Source organism: Gracilinanus agilis, chromosome 5 (assembly GCF_016433145.1).
Source record: "Gracilinanus agilis isolate LMUSP501 chromosome 5, AgileGrace, whole genome shotgun sequence".
NCBI lineage: Eukaryota > Metazoa > Chordata > Mammalia > Didelphimorphia > Didelphidae > Gracilinanus > Gracilinanus agilis.
This window is the reverse complement of record NC_058134.1, coordinates 183,638,462-183,661,890: the sequence shown is the minus strand read 5'-3', so window position 1 is coordinate 183,661,890 and position 23,429 is coordinate 183,638,462. Positions and strand designations below refer to the sequence as shown.

Below are 23,429 nucleotides of genomic sequence, written 5' to 3'. Positions count from 1 at the left end.
TGTGAAATAAATATAATAACTATAAGAATCAAACACAAATGCCAGTTAACCAGTTTAAATTATGTAAAGACAATAAGAAGATGCGCAATCATACTTCTTTGAAATTGAATACTGTTCTGTGCTTATAGCCTATTTTAAAAAGAATGTAGTCCCAACAACCCTCTTTCACAGTTGTCATTGATAATTCAGTTCTTCAGTAAAATTACATAATTGTTTTAGTCATTAAAGAGTAGAGGCCACTACGAAATTTAAAGAAATCTTTAAAAAGAAGGGAGAGTGCATTTTCTAAGAAGTCTGAGGAACTTCAAAGAAGTCCCCAAGGGACCTAATACTTTATAGAGAAATTTAGAAGTTCAAAAAAATCAATATGCAATGTCTTTTAGCTATAAGTGTTTTGTATCTAAGTATTGGCACATGACAGGTAGGTAGGTATACTAAAAAGAGAGGGAGAATAAGTAACAAAATGAATTACAGTGCAATAGCAGGGATACTGATGAAAATCCCCTGAGCCTCCAGGTGTAATGACAGTGAGCTCTGCAAACTGAAGTCTCCCTAGGGAACCCCCCTTTGAATATGCAATGAAGGCAAACAAGCATAAAGGACTAACAGAAGCCTATTAATGATATTTTAGATCCAGAAATGAGCTGGGATATCATGTCATTATCCTCTGAGGCAACATTTATATGGTATGGAAGAGAGGAGCAAAGCAAAACACTTGTTCCAGAGGGAAATTCATTATAATATGAACTGAGAAACCCAAGAATAAGAGCAGAGAGCAAACCCAGGTCTTCTAGCATCTCAAAGAAAAATAAGAGAAAAATGACAGCCACAGAAGAAAAGAGCATCACAAAAATTCTGAGGACACATAAAGAACATTAATGACAAAATTAATATAAATCAGCTTTTCGTCACTCAAGTCTTGCTTGGTAAATAAAATGTCAAGGGGGTAAAGGAGGAAGAGCATAATCCATTCTAAATCATGAGTAAGGATAAGGCCACTAAAGGAGGCACTAAAAGTTGTAAGGAAAAGTTCTACATTACATGGCTTACATCTTAGCTACTCACTACAACAAAGTAAGCTTCTACTAGCAAGCTTACTGAAGAAAGTAACATGATTGTTATTTCTATTCTCTGACCAGGAACAAAAGACAATACGAAATACATTACACACAGCTATAAACTGGTAGCCAAACAAATCTATCATGATCCAAATGCAGTAGCTTGTCCCAATAATGTACAGATGATATCTCCTGTGTTTTTTATTCAAGACACCAAGATTGTCCAGTCACTCTCTTCTCTTCCATACTGCAACAAAAACAAGAAAACATATCGAGAATGAAAGATGACAGTACAGGAATAGCTTAAAACGAAAGCATTATAAGAAAGCCAAGCCCACATGAATGGATAAATTTTGCATTATCCTATATATTAAATTTAGTCACCATTTAGAGAAAAAAATCACAAAGAAAAAAACCCGTAAATTTTGTTTCTGATATCTAGAAAGATCTAGAATGCTTCTAATATCTAGAAAAATAAAAGCTTTAAAGTATTCATATGCAATTAAGTTTCATATTTTTATATAAACCATACTGTAAATTCTATATTTCAAGGAGCCTTGATTTTTGTCACTGTGAGAATTTTCTCCATTGATGTAAGTCACTACTCCATTATGAATTAGAATATAGTTTTCAAGAGCTGCCAAGAGCCAAAACTATCATCCTGCTAGCCAACCTAGATGAGTCTTTTCAAGCTTTGCTAGTCTGATTCTTGAAAAAAATTCCAGCTGAGGTTTTGACTGGTGATATTCCTGCTTTTAGTAATTTCTAATACAGAGATTGTGCATTAGCACACTGGCAATTCATCTGAAACTTGTAGTCTTAGAAAGCTGCCTGAGACACTAAGAAGTTTAGTGACTTCCTCATGGTAACATAGCCTGCAAGTGTTAGAAGCCAGTTTTAAACCCAGATTCAACTGACTCTAAGGTATTGCTCTCTCCACTATAACCTTGATAAAGAATAGGAATGAAATATTACTTGAAGCCAACAGTGCATTGAAGTATCTGCTCCTTAGACCTTCTAGCTTCTTTAAAAGTTCTGCTCAAGTGCTGTATCTTACATTTCCAAATTTCTTCCTTTGCCTTTCACAGCTACAAGTGCCTCCTCCCTGGAAATTACCTTTTACAGTGTCCCAACATTCTTAATTCAAGCTATTAAATCTCATACATATATAAGTGCATTTTTCATTTCATTTTCTCCATAAGAATGTGAGCTCCTTGAGAAGAAGGGGATTTTCATTTTTATTTTACTTGTTCATAATGTCTTGTTATTCCTAGAACCTACTGTGGTACCCAGGACATAGAAGATGTTGAATAAATGCTAAAAGACTGTTTGGCTTTTTAAATTGTAGTTATATCTACATTTGGCTTTTGAAAGCCAGAAAAGAGTTCTAAAAGTGATCTAAATTATCTGACTTCAGTTAACCATGCTAGTGGGCAAATAAGATAATGTAAAAAGTTTTATAAACCTTAAAGCACTAAGTGCAAGGTGATTAGATAGATGATAGATAAGAGATAAAATAACTTGTAGAGATAGATAAGATACAAAGTAGCCTGTTTTGAACAATCATGCTAGGAAGCAAAATCTTTAAAAATTGATAAATATTGCCTAACCTATCAAACTAAAACTGTATGCTATATTTTACATCGAAAACTCTTTCTTTCATTCAAAAGTTCCTGGTCTCTGTCTGACCCATATGAAAACAGGTTTGAATGTTTTACTTAACTGAAGCACATCCTAGAAAGCTCTGTCCTATCTTTCCCAGGGCTCCCCTCCTCTGACAAACAACCCATTCTAAGTCAACTCAGCTACATCCTCAAAACTTTACTTCTAAAGGTCTTAAATATCTGAAATCTTGTCTCCTACCAAGAGATACACACCCTTGCTCTAGTATACAAGCTAATTCTTATCACAATTCCCTTAGTTCGATGAAAGAGGGGTACCTGTCTATCCCCTTGATCTTCAGTGCAATTTTTAGAATATTGTTCTGTCACTGTCACTGTGAAGGTAGTGGAAAGAATCTGCTAGACTACTCTCATAATTTTGTCTCAACTTTTTATTTTTTCACAAAACATAGTTTCCCCATATTTAAGAGGATTTACAAAGCTTTGGAAGCTATTCAATAGGATTTACAGTAAGAATAACAAATTACAACCTGAGGGACAGCGCTCATTTACATTTTTAGTAGTGATAGAAGGCAAGTGAGTCTACTTTGACAAGTATGGTTTCTGTATTTGTTTCCAAGAATTTTCTATTGAATATAAAAGCAATTAAACAATCATTATCACAGTTCTAATAAAAGCTTGTATTTGAACTTTAAGGTTTGAAATAGCTTTATAAGTTTCATTTTGTTAATTCTTACAAAAACCTAAGACATTTAAAAATTCATTTTTTTAAATAATTGGTTGTGTGTTACATTAAAACGGTATATTCTTAGGAGTATGTGAGCTGAAAATTAAACAAAAATCTTTCTATTGTTCTGTCTGTGAGAAAAGTCTATGAAACTGTTTGATTTTTATATAACAAATGTGAAGCAAAGAAGTTCTAGAATTTAAATTCAGTTTCATAGGGAACATAGTCAATGTTACTAGGCAAGCCTAATCCATCATGTCTTTTGGCCCTATCTTTGAGTCCACCATCTGTCAGTCAATCAGTGAATTAGCATTTATTAAACATGTACTGTGTTTAGTGAAATTTTTAAAAAGCCAGGTACTATGTGAAGTTTTGGGTATACAAAGAAAAAATAAACTTCCTTGTACCTCTGGCATATATATTCCAAAGATTACTAGAGAAAAAGTCATAAAATTGTAAATGTGGAAGGATAACCTATAGATTTATCAGGAATAGGCTCTCATGTCTTAAAAAATAATAATTCTTTCTATAATCATCACTCTAGTGTTTATAGACCAATGGGAGACAGCATGCATTCAGTTAGATACAAATAAGATTATATACACACATACATGAAAAATTAAGAATCGGCTCATAGGTATAACTAAAAGTAAGGAGATCTGGAAAAAGACTTCTTACAAAAGGTGGAACTTGGAAGGAAGCCAGAGAATAAAGGAAATGAGAGAGAATGTTCCATCAAGTACCATATGACCTTTTTTTTTTTTTTTCTGAAAGATGACTGTCCTTTCCTCAAGTCTTTCTTCTTTCCAATCTATTATCCATATAGAAACAACAGTAAGATTTTTAATGCACCAGGCTGAACAAGTCATTGCCCTGCTTAAAAAGCTCCAGTAGCTCCATACCAGGTCTTCTGTTTGGCATTTGCATAACCCCCACATGATCTGAACACAACCTGGCTTTCCAGCCTTATCATTCATTATTCTTCTTCATGGGAAAGTATGGGAAATTTACTTTATGAGCTCTGATTGAATGTCTTAAGAGATGTTTACTCTGGAGAAGAGAAAACTAAGTGGGGAAGAGTGGATGACAGGTATCTTGAAGACCTGATCACATTTGGTGCTAGAGAATAGAACTAGAAGTAATGGGAAGCTGCAAAGAGACAAAATTAGACTTGATGCTGAGAAAAACTACATAACAACTCATGCTATTACAAAATGAAAGTAGGCTTTTTCAAAAGGTAGTGGGTTCCCAGTCATTAGAACTTTTGAAGGATTCTCATTCATAGAAATATTGTAGTTAGGAGCTGTTTTTTGGATAGACTAAAATGTCTAACGTTCTTTCTGATTATGCAATTCAATTATTCTGTTCCATTCATTAAAGTTATCAAGCATCAGATATGTTTATTAAATTTGGAGAGGAGTATGAAGCTCTTTGTAAAATTCTGTGACTCCTAATCCTCAGGTTTTGTTGGTATATAATATGTAATTATTTTCATGGAGATCTTTTTGAAAATGCTTTCCATCATTATTACAAAACAAAATGACCAAATAACTCATGAAATTATATTTCTTATTTCTATGGATTACCCAGTAAACTGACTGCCAATTACTTAATGCCTCTCCAGGAAAACCTATGAATCATTCTTCTGCTGAACTGAAATTCTTCATCTTCTCATTTCTTATTTTTATAATGAGAATATCTAAATTGATCTGACTGAGTTCCTCTAGTAACATGAGCACTTGTTAGTCATTGTCAAATATCTCTCAGGTAGGGTTTTTCATGAATGTTTGTTTATATTTGTAGATTGCCTAAACACTGCATAATTATTAGCATCCTCTGGCTTTTTCCCACTATTCTGCCCACCATCACCATCCAATGAAAGAGAATGATAGTCATTTAACATTTTCTTCACTTCATAGGTTATGTTCAAAAAGTTCATGTCCAAGAAGCCAATGTACTATTAGAGAACAATTGTGTATTTAGTCAGGTTTGTCCTTTAAATGCAGATTTATCTCATTGCCAGAACTGTACTCAGAGCCTTTACATCAAGGTGGAGCTTGTACTCCATAGCCATAATGACCATTCTGTTGCACAGGTCTGGCCATGTCACCCATGCTAAAACAACAAACTAATTTTTTTTATTTTTTTTTTTATTTTAAACCCTTAACTTCTGTGTATTGACTCATAGGTGGAAGAGTGGTAAGGGTAGGCAATGGGGGTCAAGTGACTTGCCCAGGGTCACACAGCTGGGAAGTGTCTGAGGTCAGATTTGAACCCAGGACCTCCCATCTCTAGGCCTGGCTCTCAATCCACTAAGCTACCCAGCTGCCCCTAACAAACTAATTTTTACTAGGTTCTTACTATCTCTCCATTTGTGGTTCTAGCTATCCAACACATATCTAAGTGTGTTTGTGTGTGTTATGCATATGTAATGTGCATATGTACTTATTTGTGTATGTGTGTGTGCATGTATGTATGTATTTATGTATTCCTAGGTCCTTTTGTCCCAGTTACAGGAAACAACTGATTATAAGCAATATGACCTAACTGATAAATCTTTGTGAGGAAAATTAAGTTTTCTGATGAGCATAAAGGCAAAAGAAAATGAAAAGCACACAGAGTATGTCTGTCATAAATGAATTGGAGAAACACAGATACTCAATATATTTTTTATTTTTCCCAAACTTGAAATACCCACATTTATCATTCAAATGGGATGTATTGAATGAATGAATCAAGTGATTATAATTAATAACAATGTAATACATTAGTTGTAACTAATCAATTAGGTGATTATAAGATAAAGTATAGTTTCAAAATTTCAAGCCAGCCTTATTCTCCTTTCTATCTACCCTTCTTGCTTTTCCCCTTAAATCTCCCTGTATTTCAGGGATACTGGATTAACTGTTATTTTCTTGGTCCCATACAGTACATTGCCTCCTCTCTTCATACCTGTAAGCCCATCTTTATACCTACAATATGCTCCTTCCACATTGAAATCTTTCTTTTCCTTCAACCCCAAATTCAGATGCTCTCTCCTCCACAAGGTGTTGGGTGGTTTGCCTATTTCTTTAGGGAACTTTGTCCAAATCCTTTTTGGGGGGGTTTATCACTTTGTAACCTGATTTTGTATACCTGTACAGCCCTCCTGTAGGGGAGAAGGGAATGAGCATTTACCTAGCACCTACTTTGAGGCAGGCACTATGCTAAGCACTTTACATATGTCTTTTATTGGATTTATTAGCCTGTGTTCTTCTAGAGGGAAGGTCCCATCCTTTTGTTCATCTTTGTATCCTTGGTGCCTTATCTAAAAAGTGCTTGAGAAATGTTTAATTAATTCAATTGAAAAGGATGCATTCATGAAATTTTAAGTTTTCTGACAATATCAACCTCTCTAAAGGTAATCCAACTTCTATCATGTCATTCTTCATCCAGTGGCATTCAAATGATCAAATGAGATAAAACCTTAAAGTACTGTACAAATAATAATTATTATGTTCATTTGAATTTTAAACCATGTTCTCTCATATATAACAGATTTTTTGTTGGGTTCCCCAAATGTAGAGTTATCTTGAAAAAAATGGATTCTTCCCACTGATTTGGCTAAAGTGCACTAAACTTGATGTCTCAATATTTTAACTATGAACTGATAAATTTCATAAATATTTTCAGACTTACATTTTCAGTTTAAATAATTTTTTGTTTTGAAAATGTCTCTTGAAGAAACCTAGAATTAATGGAGGTAATACATAGAAATTTGAGGGGAAAGGTGGTTATTTTCATAAAGTAAAATATTACACTCGGTATAATTTGTACTTTCAAGCTGTCTCAAAGTCATTTTGAAGAATTTTAATGCAGAATTTGTGGAACTTTTCTTGAAAAACACTTAGCTCTGGCAACATACAAAAGGTTTTGATTTTTTTTCCTTCAAAGAAAGTAATGGTGCAAAGGATCTCTCAATACCTTTAAAGATGCTGGAATTTGCATGGTGATCCATGTAAGGGGACAGTTCCAGTGTCTTTTTTTTAATGACTCAAGTACAAAAGGATCACTAGCAACATGATAAATGGTCCCTAAATAAAATCCTTCAGTGTAATTAAGGTTAGATGTATACACCAGGAATTCTTCTCTTTCTTCAATAAATGTAATCAAAATTTGGAGAAAACTCTTCCTAGGAGGTATTTGTAGAATCCATCTAACTAAGACACAGGAAAATATAATTACCAAAATGGGATTAAATGCTTAACCACAGGGATTCTTACTCATATACAGAAGGTTAAAGAGAAAGCCAAATTTGTGGTGGGGCAGGAATGTTTCCCCTGGGGCATACTGGCAGGGCTCTCTGAAGCTTTTACACAGTACTTTGTGGGGAACATCCATGTTTCCATGTAATGTTAGACAGATCAAATGCACCACATGGAGCAATTCTAGCCTTTTCTCTGAATGGGTATTTAAATTATTTTTCTTGGAGAGAAATAGACAACCTAGTGGCTTGGCTGACAGCACCAATTTGCCACTGTGTGAGAGAACAATTTCAAGACTTCTATTGGGTACTATGCCCACAGGCAAAAAGGGAAAAAAAAGCCAAGGTCACAGTCTTTTTTTCCAAATGTATAATTCTTTACCAATTTGAAAACTTAAGAGTAAACAGGGTCTTTATTTTTAATGAAAAAAACTATTATTATTATTATTATTATTTTTTAGTATTATTTTTATTTAGAATGTCATCAGTGTGGGAAAATCCCTTGACTTACATAGATAGGAAACTCCTCCCCAACAGCCTTAAGAAAAAAGATGCCTTGACCACTGAGGTATATAAAAGATAACATAATTAAGCATCTTTGATCACCTTATAGTCATTGTTTTGTGCCTGTTTAAAGCTTTATATATGCTCTGCATATAATCCTAATAGATAGCCAACATTATATTGGTTAATTGCAATCATAGTACAATAGTAAAGAATGATACTAATTATTAATTGTTTGAATAAATGTGTGAGAATCAGTAATCAATAATTAGGAGTAGAACAGTAAGGGAAATTCCCTCTGTGCCTTGCAAAATATCTCTGTCAAGGAGAGTTTGCCCATGCCTTTAGTGTCTTAAAATATATCCAAACTTCCTGAGGTTGTATCTCATTTGACTTTAAAAATATAGAATAACCTTGGCCACCTTCATTTACAAATAATATGGAAATAGGAGGCTACATAATTTGCTCCCATAAGAAGGAAAAAACTTGACTTTCTTAAAGGAGACTTCCTAAAAAATAAAATTTGCATTGCCCTCCTGAGAAGAAATATTCAGCTGACTAATCCTCCCTTTTGGGGGAAGTGTTTTATGTATTCTGACTCTCTTGCATAAATCAAGAAATGGGATCAGGGTTTTGACCATGATGGGCATATGTAGACCCTAATTCTATAATTAATAACTTGCTCAATAAAGTCAAACCAGCTCAGAAGATAGGTTTTTTTTTCCTCTTACAGATATTAAGTGACTTGTTTATGATTTCACAAGTAACTAGTGGCAGAGGCAAATCTTGAAAGTAGTTCTTTATGGCTCCAAATCCCATCTCTCATAGAGAATAACTCTCGTATCTCTCAGTGTTACACTATCTATAAGCAAAAATCCAATGATTTTCTTTTCTTTTCAAATGAATCTTTGTATAATTAACTAGCTTTTATCATAACTACCATTCTGCATGCTAATTATAACAATTCATTTTTTAATCCCATGTACATTTCACCTTGGAATCAATACTGTATATTGCTTGTTCCAAGGCAGAAGAGTGGTAAGAGCTAGGCAACTGGAATTAAGTGACTTGCCCAGGGTCACATATCTAGGAAGTATGTGAGGCCATATTTTAACCCAGGACCTCTGGTCTCAAGGCCTGGCTCTCAATCCTCTAAGCCACCTATCTGTCCCCTATAACTTAGTTTAGAAAAAAAGAGGAATTCTTGATTTCCACTTGGCCAAAGGTGGAAAGTTACACATTGATACTATGCAAGTGAGGAAAAAAAATTGGTTTCATCCTATTTTCTTTCTTCTACTCCCTTTGGTTTCTAAACTTTTTAACCCTTTCCTCGTTTTCAGAACTCCTTTTTATTCATTTTTTGTCTTTGCCCCTTTTTTCCCACAGGGTGTTTCTGCATTTTTTTTCTTTTTCAATCACTTTTTTTGTAAGTTTTATTTTTCAAGTCACAAATCTGAAGAGCCTCCAATAATTCCCTGTTGAAAGTTTAATCTGTGTCTGCTTTTCAGCATCATCCATCAGATGGTCCAAAAAGATATATTCCACTTATCTCCCTAATAACTGCCAGCATGGTTCTGGTTCCCATAGAAGTTCTCAGTGGCTCAAAGGAAAAATGGTAAGATTCAAGTTACCTATTCCTCATGGTATGCTTTATCATTATAAAGAGATGATATTTGTGAAAAGTGCTTATCACAATGCCTAGAGTTGATAGACTATATAAATACTTATTCCTTTCTTCCCTCCCTTTTTATGATGCATTAAGTCATCCACTTAGTTAATCAATAAGCATTTACTAAGTGTTCACTGAGTGCTAGGCACTGTGCTAATTCTGAGGCTACAACAAAGGAAGGCATAGGCATAAATCACACCATCTATTTTTGTTCATTTATTATCATCAGTTCATCATTATAGGGAATGCCTACTCATAAAAATCTATCAACAGAGTTCAGCATCTGCCTAGCAATATGCCATCTGAGAGAATCAATTAGCTGGTCAACAAACATTTATTACATGCTTACTATTTGCCAAGCATTGTGCTAAGTACTATGAATACAAAGGCAAAAAACAGTCCCTTCCCTCAAGGAGCGAAAACTCTAAAAGGGGAGAGAACATGCAAACAACTGTATATAAAATTGAGAAGCTAATTTATTTATTTCCCATTGTTAGTATTTCCTTTACAAAATTAGTTGCTATTAATTTTCTAAGTATTTTTGATTTACTTCTCCATGTGCATGCTTTCTACCCCACATTCTAATAAGCTCCTTGAGGGCAGGAACTATTTCATTTCCATCTTGGTACCTTCAGTATTTAACTCATTATCTAGCACACAATAAGAGTTTAACAAGTGCTCACTAGAAATTAATTTTTCGATTTTCTAAGGAACTATATTGAGTTCTTACCACTGATTGAATTTCAAAATCATTAAATAAATAAGCACTTACCTGGATGTCAGTAAGTTGATTTAAAATACGTGTGGCAAGCTGAGGGCCATTCTCCATAGTTGGAACATGAATATTCTAAGAAAGAAGAACATGAAGGTGCCTTAAAGAAACTCATGTGTATGGTGGAAATTTAAATAGAGAACAAAGATAGATAAAACTAGGAAGTAAGAAAATTGGTTAGACCTCTTATATTTTGGAAAGTACATTTTCACTGTCTCTTTTCAACCTAAATTTATTTTATGATACATAAAATTATGACACATAATTACTTAAAATTATGACACTTAAATTTTTTTCAAAAAACAAAGCTTTGAAGAAGCAGGATAGTACAGTGGAGAGGGTGTTATACCTGGATTCAGGAAGACCTGAATTCATATCCTGCCTCAGATACTTACTGCCTCTGTGTGACCCTGAGGCAAGTCATATAACATATGTCTGCTTCTGTAAAATAATAAAATCCCTTCCTCACAGAGTTCTGGTGATGGTCAAATGAAATATTTGTAAAATTGTTTACCAAACCTTAAAATGCTAGATAAATGCTATTATTACTATTGTCCACAGGAGAAAATTTCCCATGGTGATGCCTTATGGCTCAGGCAATATCATCTAATACAGAGAGAAATTGTATTTAATAAAGGAGCCTATCAAGAAGTATATAAGGGAAATCTTATTTACTCATCAACTTCTGAAATCCAAGGGAATCCCATGGTCTCGGATGCTGCTAGGAGAGCTAATAGTACATCTTAAAAATTAAAACGAGAAGGCACAGTAGGCATTCTCCATTCACTTGCTATTTTTTTTCCATTGAGGAGAGGTTGTCCAAACTTCCTGAAGTGATTATACATTTCAATTAAAAGGTGCAGGAATTTTCTTGACCTTCTTGCAATTAACAAAATGTCATCTAGTATCTAGAGGATGTCACCATTTTAAAAGGATTTCATGCTTCTATTCACAGACTTTATCTTGAACCTTCTCCACCATGTTGGCAGATACCTTTAATGAGCATACATGTCTCTATTTTAAAGCTTGAGTAATGTTCAGAGTCATTAACCAAAGTCATGTCTGTTGTTATAGTTTGCTAACAAGTTTGTATAATTTTGGCATTGCCATGGGAGGCAATCTTTTATATTTGTGCTACCAAATTGAATGCTTTCTTAAAGTAAATAAAAGACAGTGGTACTTTACTTTCGCTATATCATTCCATTAATTCTATGATTATAAAAAATTATCTAATATAGAATATTTTATAAGTTTACTTGTTTCACCCATCACATTTTCATCAAGGATATCCTTGATGTACATGTGTACAGTATTCTCACAAACATTTATGACAGCAAAGTAGGCATATATATTCATATATAAACATATACATATGTACATATGTGTGTATATATCTTTTCCATTTTTCATGTTTCTGTCCATCTAGTTTTGTCCTTTAAAGACCTTAGAATGATTTCACTGAGTCTTTTACCAAACTTTCTTTATACTTGTTGTTTGCTTTTGTACTATTTCTCAGTCTATTGAGGTGATGTTGTTCATAATCTTCCACCATAAGATTTTACAAATTAATTAATATTATAAATCATTGCCAATTACATCTTCACATTTCTTTAAGAGCACTTATAAAAGCATCAAGAATTTTACATTTAACATTTAACAGACACCTTTATTTTTATATCTACCATTTGTGAGGGATTACTAAACATAATAGTGGCTTAGCTTCTGACCTTATTGAGCATATTGCCTGGCAAGAGTTTCTCCACATGCACAGAAACATAGATGGCTACATTTAAAAATAATATAATTCTCTGTAAAATAGTCATCTAACTCAAGAAAAACCAAATCATACATATAAAGTTCATCGTGATTATTTGCAGCTCTTAAATCAGCAAAGTAATTTATAGAATGGAAATTTCCATGGTTCTAAAGGTTAGAAATTTAATATGAATTACCTATAAAGTCTTCCTTATTGGATTGGAGGAAAATATGTAAAGCCAAGAGTCTACCAGAATATTAAAAAATTTGAATTCCATGAGATTAACCAACAGTAGTATACTTATTTGGGATCTTATATGATTCACAAATATGTATTCATAAAATAAGTCATTTAGTAAGATGGTAGTAAGTAAATTACTAATATGGCTCCATTTGATTTGGACAAACAAACAAACCCAAACCCAAACCAAAGGTTAATTGAATAAAAAGTTAAAAAGATTCTTTTTAAGCTATTTCCAAATTGCATCATAATCCATGCAAAGAAAATTAATGAAACCATAAGTGAGCCTTGGGAAATAATAAAAATGAATAAATAATTCTCTTACCTCTCCCTTGTATAGTACATCAGAAACTGGGCAAACAACACAAGCCGTACCACAGCCAAACATCTCTTTTACTCTGTTTTCTTTTAGGGCAACTATTAAGTCATTCATAGTGAGGTACCTCTCAGTCACCTTAAATTCATCCTATTTTGGAGATTAAAATAATTATTTTTTTTAGCAAAAACATTAAGATTCCTAAACTTTCCTTCCTCCATGAACCTTTTTTAAAGCTCAGATGTGGAAAATAATTATATTCCACATAACCTCACTTAAAGGTAAGTTGGGAAAGGTTTTGTTTGTTTGCATTTAAAGAAGAAATTACAGTTTACATATAGTAAAGTATTACTCTAAACTAGCTCACTTTCTGATGGGATTATCAAGAGTCAGGCACCATTAACAATATCCTCTTTTTCCTCAAAAAAAGCCCTAAAATCTTATTGCATATATATAAGAACTATACTAGGTATTATGTAGTTTCTACATTGGATCTTTAGTATCTGAATTTCTTTTTATATGTCAGGCATAACCATCTTTTTTAAATTAATCTACTTGCTGAGGACATAGAGTACAAAAATGCATTCTATCTCCATGATCATGATTTCCTAAAAGCATTTTATCACAAATGAAGATGATGGCCATGACTGATAATTTCTCTCCTCCACATGACTTCTCAACTTTCTCCAAAATAAGGATTATGTTTCAAGATATAGAGATAACTGTAAATTGATAGCATATATTTCCTCCATTAAAAAAATTCATCGTGGTTTAAGATATCAAGAATCTTAATGGGATAACAAAAGATGATACTCGCTATCTCAGTCATAGCAATAGGAAGACAAAATGTGAAGGCAATTTGATGTTGGTGCAGTGTATACAGCATTGCGCCTGGAGTCAAGAAGATTTTAGTGTAAATCTGACCTTAAAGAAATTTACTAGCTATTGACCCTGGACAAGTCATTTAACCTCTATTTACCCCCATTTCCTAATCTGTAAAATTGGAATAAAAATAGCACCTACCTCCAATGGTTTTTGTGAGAATTAAAGAAGATAACATTTTTTCTCCAGTAATATTTTATTATATTTTCCCTCAATTTTATGTAAAAATAATTTAAAATATTTGTTTTCTGACATTTTACTATCCAAATTGCCTTCTTCCTCTTAGCTTCCCCCTCCCTGAGACAGCAAGTAATCTGATATAGGTTATATCTGTGCTGTCATCCAATATATTATTTCCATATTTGTCTTGTGAAAGAAGACACTCATGGAACATATAAGAAAAAAGTAATGAGTAAAATAATGAAGAATATTATGCCTTGATCTACATTCAGACTCTATCAATATCTTCTATAGTGATGAATTACAGATAATATTTTTTAAATGTACTCAGCACAATGCCTAGTACATAATAGGCATGATATCAATGCATATTCCTTTCTCATCCCCTTTAATAGAAAATTCTACTTTCAAATTTCCTGCCCTTCCTAACTCATTGATTTGGTTGCTTTCAACAATAAACTTTTAAAATTTCAAGAGTTACATTCTTGTCCATTCTCAGACATTGTAAACAGGGACAGAACTCATTAGCTACTGCTCAGATACTAAGAAACCCTTACCGAAAAGTTTAAGTAAGGAAAAACAGTTAAATATTTAACAATTTCCTTTTTAATTCTTCACAATTTTATTTATTCTAACTCCTACCAAGTGGTTGTTTGAAAAGAATATTTTTCACCAGACACTCTGAGTTTTGGGGTGACAAAGAAAGGATTGCACTTTTTATAAAACATAAAGAAAAATCTTGCAAAAGTCCAATAACACCACTAAAGGGAAAATAAGAAGCCCAGGCTCGGGAAGGGAAATACATTATGTCACAGGTAGGTTAACTGAACTGAATACAAAAGAAGGAAAAGAAAAATATGCCTGCCAATGAAATTATGCTTATTTGCAAGCTTCAGTTTATTTCAACCTGCAGTTGTAATTATGTTTTTTCCAACCATAAGTTTACAAAGGTCTTTATAAAAGATCAGGGGGAGGGAGGAGAGGGAAGGGGACCAAACCTGTCCAGAAAATCAGCCAAGCCAATTAAAAACAAGCTGAGTTCTGTATTGTGGAAAATATACACATGCTGAACTGTCTTCCCTCTGCCCACCCTTATTTATCTTTGGACCAGTTCCTCTGGCTGATGAGGGCTGGTAACCCCCCACAGTATTCTTGGCATTTTATGTCTCCATGTTTTAAAATAACTTTTAAAACAAATTATAGCTAAGGAGTCTTTAAAAAAAAGCTTCCCCCATAATAACCTACTTTTTATGCTAGCAAATCATTAGGACTGTAGAGATTTTCCACTTGCAACTTGTCATCAAACCTTCTGTACTTGGTTGATTTTTTTTTAATACAACACAAATTATCGAGTGTCAAAAACACATTTTTCCAACTCTAAACATATTTAGGACAGGGCAAGCTGTTTGAAATTATACCAACAGTTTGCAAATGTCATGGCCAATGTGCCAGCCAGCATGTGGCAGTTGGGTCTTGTCTACTTCAGGGGTTTGTAAAATTATTTATAGCACATTTTCTCTATTTCAAAAATCTCTGCCAGAGAAACTGTTAGCACTCTTCTAGAAAAAAGAATGTGTGTTTATAAACATGTTTCTTATTAACGCTGCTTGACCACAGTATGGACAAATCTTATCCATGTGCCTTAAGAGACTATTTTACCACAAGTCAAAAGCTCCATCCAAATATCCTTGTCAACAACCATTCCAGTGAACATTTTCATCATGAGTTCCTCACTCATTATTCGTCCTCACATTATTCCCAATACAACATATTTTAATCTGTCCACCCATATTGTACAAATAAACATTAAAAGCTACTATAAACAATTTTGCATTTGGGGGGATTTGTTTTCTTGTTCTCTAATTTAAAAATAAGGTTGGAGTAATGGGAATCCAGTTAGTAGTAAAATATATTAACAATTGTTCATTTATCAGTGAGTACATTTTAAAATCACAATTAAGTGCATAGCTGACTTCTATTACCAATCAGAAGCTAGGGGTTTGAATGTCATTGGAGGCAAAAGATTTTATACAAGCTTATTATAGAAAAAACATTCTACTATATTATGCAGTCTTTAGAAAATAAAAATCAGGGTCTATAAGTAAAAAGGTTGTCCACATTTTTGTTGCATGTTTAAGAATAGAGTTTCCCTTTTTCATTTCAAGAGCCTGCCTAACAGGTTTCTCTCAATCCTTTGGAATGAATGTTACTTATTTGATGGACCTGCCAAGACAGTTCTTTTAAACAAGCTCTTCTAACTCATGTTAAGATCGAAAGAAGAGATAAGATTAGTTGGAACCACAGAGTATTATTTCAACACTACCCTGGGCTTATATCCATTACTGTTTATCTCATGACACATTGCAAGTAGAAAATCTCTACAGTTACAAAAATCGTTAATGGCAAAATCACCCACCCATTTGTGTGCCAGATCCAGTATACTTTGCCTTGTCACTCCTGGAAGAATGATACCATCTAGTGGTGGAGTTGCCAGTTCATCCTCTGCAACAGAATAACAATGACAATTATAATGGGGAGGAGGGGAGAGCAGTTTCAAATATAGAAATATACATTAGAAATAGCATGACAAACTGCAACTTTATCAATCAATTTTAGCAATCAGTAACTAAAATTCAGGGAAAATATTGTTATCATCTTTCCATTAATGTTTCCCAACTCATTCAAATGTCAGATAAATCCCTCTAGAGAAAAAAAAAAAGACAACTGATTTAATTGCTATCAGTTTGATATTGGCCCAGTGAAAAATAACAGCTTTCCCCACAAAAATGCACTAAAGTGACACAAACTATTCTAGTGAATGATAATACAGCTGAGGAAAAACTTGAAATATGTGGAATCTGATTTTTTAAAAAAGTATTACTCATTAAGTTGACCTATAAATGACACACAAGAGGTCATCCTTCTATAGCTCATACATGACCAACTAAGACAAAGGCCAATTAATTTGTAGGTGTACAAATTCCCCTTCCTCATGTAAAAGTCCACCTATCAGTTTTTTTTAATTATTTTAAACCCTTAACTTCTGTGTATTGACTTATAGGTGGAAGAGTGGTAAGGGTAGGCAATGGGGGTCAAGTGACTTGCCCAGGGTCACACAGCTGGGAAGTGTCTGAGGTCAGACTTGAACTAGGACCTCCTGTCTCTAGACCTGGCTCTCAATCCACTGAGCTACCCAGCTGCCCCCTACCTATCAGTTTTTATAAGAAATGTTTATGTCACCAATTCATTCATCCATTCTACAAAAGTATATTATGTTGGAGGACTACAAAGATATTCTTCTTCCCTCTTCATGAGAATTCACATGGAAACCTTTCAAAAGTAAGTGTAACTGGTCTCCAGCACAACTTCTGCTTGCAATAAATAGAGGGTTCAATAGCATAAGCACTCCTCTGATGCTCACCTTCTATAAAGTCTAAGATTGGGGAGGTATGGCCAAAGAAGAGTTTTTCTAAAAAAGATTAGCTTTTTTGCAATATAAACTCAATAAGTCATCAGTGTGGCTATTATATTCCAAAAAGCTAATGTAAACTTGAGTTTACATATATAAAAAGAAGCATAGATCACAGAAATAAAGAGTTGGTAATCACACTATACACTATAGTGGTCAGATCACACCAGCAGTACAGTACTCAGTCCTGGTTGCCACATTTTAGAAAGAACATTAACAAGCAAAAGGCTAATGAAAGGAAGAAATTATGATGATGAAGGGCCTTAAATTTATGTCACATAAAGTTTAATTAAATAAACTTAACTAAAACAAAGGGGTGGGGGAGGCACCTAACAGAGATAGGCAAGCTGTCTTCAAGTATTTTAAGAGATATCCTATGGAAGAGAAGTATTCCTGAGGACAACACTAAGAATGACTGATATAAACTGCAAAGAAATAAATTCAGGTTTAACACAAGGAAAAATTATTAATAATTTGTTGTTGCTATTCAGCCATTTTCAGTCTTGCCTGACTCTTTGTGACCCCATTTGGGTTTCTGGTTGGTTTTTTTTTTTTTTTTGGCAAAAATACTAGATTAGTTTTCCATTTCCTTCTTCAGATCATTTTGCAGATGACAAAACTGAGACAAACAAGGTTAAACGATTTGCCCAAAGTCACACAGCTAGTAAAATATCTCAAGTCAAATTTGAACTCAAAAAGATGAGTTTTCCTCTCTCCAGGCCAGGAGCTTCACCTAGCTGCCTTCCTCATAACTGCAGCTATTGAAAAGTGGAATAGGCTATATATCGGAAGGTGGGGTATTATTCTTCATTGGGGACCTTAAAGGAAACGTGATCACTTGTTGGTTAAGCTGTTGGGTGAATTCTTTGTCAATTAGAAGACCTGTCCATTTTGAAATTTTGTAATTCTGTGATACAAGGAAGTAGAAGATATAGCTCTGTACTGTAACAAAGAGAGAGGTGAAGAAGCTAAGTGTGTGTGTGTGACATTATTAAAATGAATTTACAAAGCAGTTTGCCAGTAAAAGTAACATAAAATGAACTCATATGTGATGAGGAAACACAAATAGAGAAGAAATAAATCATTGATGTCACTTCAAAAAACAAAATTGTAGTGCTGGAATCTAGACATATTTAGAGATAATTTAATCCAATCCTCCCATTTTACAAAAAAATAAAATAAAATAAAACCACCCATTATGTGTCCATAGCCACACAAAAAGTGGCAGAGCTAGACCTAGAGACCCAGTCTACAGTCTTTCAGTCAACATAGTGCTACACGTCTAAGATCTAAAGCACTCTTGTTGTTCAGTCAGTTGGTCATGTCCAACTCTTCATGATGCCATAAGCCATAGCTATCTTTGGAGTTTTCTTAGCAAGGATACTGGAGTGGTTTGTCATTTCCCTCTCCAGTATATCCTTCTGCCAGACAATCAGAGATTAAGTGACATGTCCAGGGTCACACAGTAAGGAAGTATCTGGGCCAAATTTGAAGTCCATTCTTCTTGACTCCAGGCCCAGCACTCTAGCCACCTAGCTGCCTCCTAGCTTCACTGAAAGCTATATTTCTATCTTTTCTCTTGAATTATCTAGATAAGTACTTTTTTCTCTACTTATAGGAAAAGCCTGAAAATTTTTATTATTTAATATCCTTTGGGGGGTAGGGAAAAATTTGGTAATTAAGAAAAGAAAAAACCTGGAATAATTTCTCTGGGGAATTTGCTAAGGAATAAGTAATAAAAGAATAACAGATTAATTGAGGCCAGTTGAAAATAGACAGCAAAGGGCTGTCTTAAGATTCTCCTAAGCTCCTCTTATATATTACATAAATACTTGAAAAAATAAGTTTCCCAATATCATCACAAAATTAGATGTGTTCTTTTTCTCAAGCCAGGTGATAAAGTCTATTAAAGATGAAAATTTCTTTTTAGTTTTCTTTTGTTTTACCTTGTATCTTCCACTGGAAAATAGCTTTACTAGCAAGAAGAGAATTAACATCCCAAAAGAAATAATTTTTAAAAAATTCTTCATTCCATTTAAACCTGGAAGAGGCCTTAGAAATGATCTAATCTAGTTCCCTCATTTTATAGGCGAGGGAATTTAGGACAGGAAAGTCAAAGAACTTGCTCAAGGTCACAGAGGTGGGGTTGTGATAGAGCCAAAATTTGTACTTAAGTCCTTTGACTCAATTCTGCTCACTTTTTCACTGACTGATTTCATTTATTTCCCCGATAACAAAACCAGCACTCTGTCTACTTGGAATCGAGGAAAAACAAGATCATGACATGTATAAACTGTATGCTTTATAAAATGCATTTTTTGCACAGTATCCTACCCATTAGCCTAGGGTCAATGAACAGAACATCTGCTCCCCTGGGTGCCAGACAGAGATGACGACATGAAAACATTTGGGTGAGAAATATTCATTTTCCTCTGCAACCACAAACATGTTTACTGGAGCCAGAACGAGCTCCATCTGGCCTCAGATTACCCAACACAAGGAAAGCAGAATGTAAGCCCACAAATTCGGCTTGCTTTTGACAGAAAAATCATGTTTAGGAACTGGATTATCTAGAAGCAGTACAACAACAGAAGACCTATTCTTTACCAAATGAGGCATTGCTATAGTTGGGAGAACTATAATGATCATTTTTTTAAAAAAGCATGCAAGTGCCAAGTCATTCACCAGGGATATATAGGAGAGAACCACGTTAATTTGTCTCTGTGTTCTAGGGACTTAGAACCAAATGCTGTTACTTGAATAGAACGCCAAAAGTTCATCTGGCAGACCCAAATTCTAATATAAATCAACAAGTATTTATTTGTAGGGGCTTCAAACAGAGTCAACAATTAGATATAATTACAATTAGAATCTAGTGCTTATAAATTATAAAAAGTATCAAATCTGTCTTCAGATACTTCCTAGCTGTGTGACCTTGGGCAAGTCACTTAACTTCCATTGCCTAGCCCTTACCACTCTTTTGCTTTGGAAAAAATACACAGTAATGATTCTAAGACAAAAGATAAAATTAGAGGAAAAAAAAAAGAATGAGTACACCCTAGATACTATACTTTTCAACTCTTGTGATTTCCTTATCTTTCTAGAAGCAGCTGAGTATGGATAAAAGATCACAATATATGTCAACATGTTATTTAAACCATGTATCAGAGATTCATGGCACAAAAGCTCACACTTTCTTTGGGGGAAGGGGGTGGTTGTGGGAGGGGGAGGGAGGGTGGAAGGAGGAGAGAATAGTATATCTTCTAAATTTATTTTCCCCTTTCCTCAATACTTACAAAAAGCATCAGTCCCATACAAAATCTAGAACAATTTACGTAGTATACCAAAAATGACTTCTACTTACAACTATTCAGTTTACAGTATTACAGAACAAAATATTATTAAATGTAGTAAAGCAAAGTAAAAAATTTTAAATGAAAAAAGTCACCCCTAAAATCTGATAATATTATTATTGTTGCTGCTTTTGTTATTTATTTATTATAAAGCCAACAAAACAGAAACCCCCTACTGGGAAAAAAAAATTTCCCACAATTGTGTGTAAATCCCCAGAATTACAGTCCTAGATATAAAAGGTCCTTTTGGTGAAAGTTGCCTTTTCTTCAGGTGCTACCTAGAGCTGTGAATCACTCACTTCTCCCTGCCTCCCAGAAAATGGTATTTTTTCACATTTCCTTCTCTATCCTAAAGGCCTCTCCCTCTGATTGGAAGGCTCCTTCCAGAACTTCCATTTAGGAAGGGTTCCCTAGTTTTCAGCTTCTTTTTTCTGTGTGCCCTTCTCCTATTAGAATATAAACTCTTTGAGGATAGAAACTTTCTTTGTACTTGTATTTATATTCCTAATATTTAGCATAGTACCCACCATAGAGTAAATGCTTATTTAATATCTGTGGACTGACTAAAATATTTTCTTCACTCAAGTGGGAAAAGTGATGGAGGAAGGGGAAACAAATCTCATAGTTAAAAAGAATATAATCCCTTCAATAATACCAGATACTCTGTATCTATCTATCTAGCTACCTACATATATATACATACATGTGTATGTTATATATAATATAAAATATATATATATGTGTATATATATATATATATATATATCAGTGAAAGGAATATCTTCATTGATATCTGGGAGAATCATAGATATTGAAGTATTATATGTGATATATGCCCTTTAATATCTAGGATTTCATCAATGTTACATATAATATATATGATATGTTTCAATGATTATGATTTTAGTAGTGAGAATATTACTTTGACTTATTAATACTATAATTCCTCCATAATTAACAGCTAATTATGCTCCCAAGTCAAAGAATAAAAATAAAGAAAAACAAATAATTTGGCGACATGGAAATATGCCTTCCTCATGAAGAGGATGAGTTAATATTTTTTAAATGTTATCTGAATAAATTTATTTCATCAGTACCATACCAGTCAAACAACGAAAGGATTATATTATAGAATTAGAAAAATAATAATAAAATTTATCTGGAATAATAATAGGTCGAGAATCTCATGGGAATTTATGTTAAAAAGTTGGAGGGAAGGAGGTATAGTACCATATAGCAAAGCAATAATTATTAAAATTATTTGGTACTGATTAATAAATAGTTTGACCAGTAGAACAAATAAGGAAGGATTTTAATATACAAAAGCAAACATAGGAGGCTATTATTATTCCATAAATCTGTAAACAGAAGCTATTAAAATAAAAACAAAACAAAAACTGGTTGACAAACTCAAAAGTAGTCTGAAAGAAAGTAGGTATAAACTTCATTTTATATTAAGATAAGCTCCAAATGTACACATGACTATATATACATAAAGGGTAACATTATAAACAAGTCAGAAGAATAAGAAAAAAATTATTTTTCAGATCTATGGATAAGGGAAAGAATGATTAATAAGGGATCGTCGTAATAAAATGAACAATGTTAATGACATAAAATTAAACATACTTCCTGCACTAGCTTCCATTATTAGATGATTTGGGAATTTGGGAATATCCATCACCTCGAAATCTGTTGATGAGCCTCTGTTTGTCTACTCATGATTGTCCACTACTGGACCCAGAGTTGAAGCCTTTCCATCTGCACTTTCCAAGAGCATTGGCTAGCCTTTAAGTATCTTAAAGTCTCTGTCACATTGAGACATAGAAACTTAGTTCAAAATCATCAAGCTCACCAAAATTTTAAAGGATTCATTATATCTTCACCAGCCTTGCTCATTTTAAAAAATATTGCATCTTTCCCCTCCCACAGGTAGTTCCTCATATTTTTCCACAATTGACTAATCTATTTCCATCTAATGATAAATATTTGCAGAAAGATTCCAAGACCCTGTCTGCTTCTTCAAACAAAAGAGAAATAGAAAGGTCATCTAGAAGTATATTCAGGTTCTTTAGTCCATTCAGTGATTGATTTTTTCTGTAGAACAATGCCAGTTTGCTCATTAATTTTCAAGAACCAGGGTCTTTATTCTACACACTACCTTTTGAAGACCTCTTACTAACACTTAAGGACTTGAAATTCTAACCCTAAACTCCTCTGTGTCCAAGAAAGTCATCCTAAACACAGAACCTCAAAGTTGGAAGAAGTCTCAGCAACTATCTAATCCAATCTGTTCTTGACTATAGACAAGAACCACCTCTATGACATACTCTAAAGGTATTTCAAGGCTATCTTAAGACACTTTAACTTTACTTAATTGTGTATTGTGTTACTTAATAGTGTTACTTAATTTGTGTTACAAACCCAAATTTTGTTTTCTCAAACTATCATCCATTTTGCTCTCTGGGATCAAAAATAACAAGTCTTCTCCCTCTTCCCCTTGGTAGCACTTCCTTCTGAGTCTTTTCTTCACCAGGCTAAACTTTCTCAATTTCATCATTTTTTGGCATACTTCACCATCCTCATTCTCTTCCTCTGGTTACTGTCCAGCTTATCAGTATTTCACCTAGAATTGTAC

The 23,429-nt window shown here is 33.7% G+C and overlaps 1 protein-coding gene across 1 annotated transcript in view; it reads right to left on the bottom strand.

The window, feature by feature from the left end:
• Window positions 1-1,263: 1,263 nt before the first annotated feature.
• BCAT1 (branched chain amino acid transaminase 1) overlaps window positions 1,264-23,429 on the bottom strand; it is a 71,088-nt gene continuing 48,922 nt past the window's right edge. Inside the window, exons 8-11 of the mRNA XM_044678456.1 lie at window positions 16,386-16,471; window positions 12,917-13,057; window positions 10,596-10,670; window positions 1,264-1,305 (exon numbers count right to left, since the gene is read on the bottom strand). Of these exons, the coding sequence (XP_044534391.1) occupies window positions 1,264-1,305; window positions 10,596-10,670; window positions 12,917-13,057; window positions 16,386-16,471 (344 nt within the window). The remainder of the gene's footprint in view (window positions 1,306-10,595; window positions 10,671-12,916; window positions 13,058-16,385; window positions 16,472-23,429) is intronic.